This window comes from Marmota marmota, unplaced genomic scaffold (assembly GCF_001458135.2).
Source record: "Marmota marmota marmota unplaced genomic scaffold, marMar, whole genome shotgun sequence".
Taxonomy (NCBI): Eukaryota; Metazoa; Chordata; class Mammalia; order Rodentia; family Sciuridae; genus Marmota; species Marmota marmota.
In genome coordinates this window covers 20,470,520-20,473,459 of record NW_026000185.1, presented here as the reverse complement: position 1 = coordinate 20,473,459, position 2,940 = coordinate 20,470,520, and the positions used below count along the sequence as shown (strand labels likewise).

The following is a 2,940-nucleotide window of genomic DNA, read 5'->3' as shown; positions in this document are numbered from 1 at the left end:
CCTTTTCTTTTCTAGTCCTCCTCCTTCCTTTTCTCCCTCCTCTTCCCTTTCCTCCCTCCTCCTCCTCTTCTTCCTCCTCCTTCGCTTTAGGTACTGGGGATTGAACCCAGAGGCATTCTGCCACTGACCTACATCACTGGCTCTTTAAATTTTTTATTTTGAGCAGGGTCTCCTAAATTGTCCAGGTTGACCAACTGTCAATCCTTCTGCCTCAAACTCCCAAGTAACTTAGATTACAGGTGCATGCCACCATGCCCAGCTGTTGATTTTTTTTTTTTGTACTGGGGATTGAACTCAGGGGGACTTGATCACTGAGCCACATCCCTGGCCCTATTTTTTGTATTTTATTTAGAGACAGGGTCTCACTGAGTTGCTTAGCACCTTGCTGTTGCTGAGGCTGGCTTTCAACTCGTGATCTTCCTGCCTCAGCCTCTTTAGCTGCTGGGATTACAAGCGTGCACCACTGTGCCTGGCTGTTGATTTCTTAATTTGACAAATGATGATGGTCCAAACTTCCAAAGTGGTAGTGAAGATCAGAGACATAAGAGGGCTGATCAGAAAGAGCCTTGTTATTCCCAGGGCCTCACTCACCCCACATCCAGTCACTAGCCAAGTCCTCTTCCACCTGTCTCCATTACTGCCACCTAAGCCTGAGACCTGTCCAGGGTAGCATCAGATTCCTAGGATACTTTGCTTCCACTCCACCCCCCACAACATCTTCTTCATATGGAGGCAAAACTCAGAAAACCTCAACTGGATCAGCCCTCTCTACTTTGAAGACCCCCAAAGCTTCCCTTCCCTGTGACTGGAGTCCACACTCCTTTCTGAGCCTAGCAGGCCTGCCTGAGCCTGGGCCACTCTCGGTCACCTCCTCCAGGCTGTGGCCTGGGAGCTTTCCCAGTGTCTCTGCCAGCCTGGTCTTCTGCCTCTCCACCCTTCACACCTGCAGGCCTTCCTGCTCCCTGAGAGCCAGCTTCCTCCCATACTTCCTAGGCTGCTCACACCTCTCTTCTTCCAGATCTCACAGCCCACAGCCCTCTGCTTCCGTTTTTCAACAGGTGATGTAAAGCAGGTCTGGCCTGCTTGTTTCCTTCCCCTGCCCTTGATGGGAAGCTCTCATCCCCAGTCTGGAACATGCTCAACAAGGTTTGCTAATTAAGTGACCTGGTTAAAGCTGATCCTCAGGGATCAGGACAGTATGGTCATCTTCCCATGCATCATCTTCACAGTGCGTCTCCTAGTACCAGTTACATACCCAGGAGGGTTATGTATACCATTCTCCCCATTTTGTGGATAAAGAAACAGACTCTGAAGATAATATGGCTTGCCCAAGTGATTCCACCATCAGCAGCAGAGATTGGGACCCCGATGCCAGGCCTGTGCCAGAGTGGTGCTCACATTCTCACCTGCACCCCTCGCTCTTGCAAGTGTTGGATCAGACTCTTTCTCATGATGATCCTGGGGATAGGGGCATGGAAAAGGTGACCATGAGACAGGACAAAGGAGAGGGTGGTAGCAGGTTGCTACTGGGACATTCAACCTAGTCTTCTTGCCCATCTCACCATTTTAAAACCACAGCTGCCAACTGGTTCAGCCCAGAGCAGGAAAATGGGAAGTAGGTCCTGTGAAGAGAAGGTGGATGGGGTCAGCCCATTGGATCTCCCTCTGTCATGGGGGTACAGCCCTGTCCCTGCAGAAGAACTTTTGCAGTTGCCCAAAGGAATAATCACCCATTGTTCAGCAAGATGCTATTCCAAGATCCCCAAATCCATGCTTCAAGGGTAAGCCCCCCATCTCACTTTTTTTTTTTTTTTTTTTTAATATGGGGATTGAACCCAGGGGCACCTAACCACTGAGCCATATCCCCAATCATTTTTTTTTTTAAATTCTTTTATTTTTTTTTATGAGACAGAGTCTTGCTAAGTTGCTTAGGGCCTCACTAAGTCACTGAGGCTTTGAACTAATGGTTTCCTTGCCTCAGCCTCCCGAGCCTCTGGAATTACAGGCATGTACCACTGTGTTCAGCTTTATTTTTTATTTTGAGACAGGGTCTTGCTAAGTTGCTTAGGGCTTCACTAATTTGCTAAGGTTGGTCTTGAACTTGGCAATCCTCCTGCCTTAGCCTCCTGAGTTGCTGGGATCACAGACATGTGCCATGATGCCCAGTTCTACCTGTCTTATAGACAAGGAAATTGAGCCTTAGCAAACTAAAGGGATTTGCTGGAGGTCACGAAACAAATCAGTGGTGGGGCTGAGGCCAGGGCTGGGGTACAGCTGGATTTTAAAGCTGGACAACCCACTTGGAGGTCCTCCTGGCAGTATCTGGTGAGCTTCTTGAGGCCAGATAGTGCTTAATGGGTTGGCTACTTGTTGCTAATTATCCCACTCCAGAGGTGACTTTAGAGGGTTTTACAACATTCCAAGGCAAGCAATGGAGTAAGACCTAGGATGCACCTGGGATCTGTACTTACAGCTGTGTGACCCTGGACAAACTCTCTGAGCCTCTGATTCTCTATGGATACTATGGGGGCCATGACTCCTATACCTTCTAGGGGCATTGCAAAGTAAGCATCAAATACACCAAAAGATGTGGAAACATTTTGCAAATCCTATATAAAAAGTTACACATACAAAGCTTTGTAGCAAGGGATTGTGGGGTTGGCTGAGTGTACTGGAGGGTAGCAGAGAGCACTGGGGAACCACCCTAGTGGTTAGAAAGCAAAGGAAAAGCCAGGTGCAGGCCTGTAATCCCAGTGGCTGGGGAGGCTGAGGCAGGAGGACTGTGAGTTCAAAGCCAGCCTCAGCAATTTACTGAGCCCTAAGCAACTCAGCAAGACCCCGTCTCAAAACACAAAAAGGGTTGGGGATGTGGTGAAACACCAAACACCCCTGGGTTCAATGCCAGGTACAAAAAAAAAAAAAAAAAAAAAAAAAAAAAAA

General features: G+C 48.3%; 1 protein-coding gene across 1 annotated transcript in view; it reads right to left on the bottom strand.

The window, feature by feature from the left end:
- Positions 1-361: 361 nt before the first annotated feature.
- The window catches only part of Gdpd3 (glycerophosphodiester phosphodiesterase domain containing 3), an 8,459-nt gene continuing 5,880 nt past the window's right edge, over positions 362-2,940 (bottom strand). Inside the window, exons 8-9 of the mRNA XM_015491246.2 lie at positions 1,563-1,622; positions 362-1,458 (exon numbers count right to left, since the gene is read on the bottom strand). Coding sequence (XP_015346732.1) covers positions 1,395-1,458; positions 1,563-1,622 — 124 coding nt within the window. The 3' untranslated portion in view covers positions 362-1,394. The remainder of the gene's footprint in view (positions 1,459-1,562; positions 1,623-2,940) is intronic.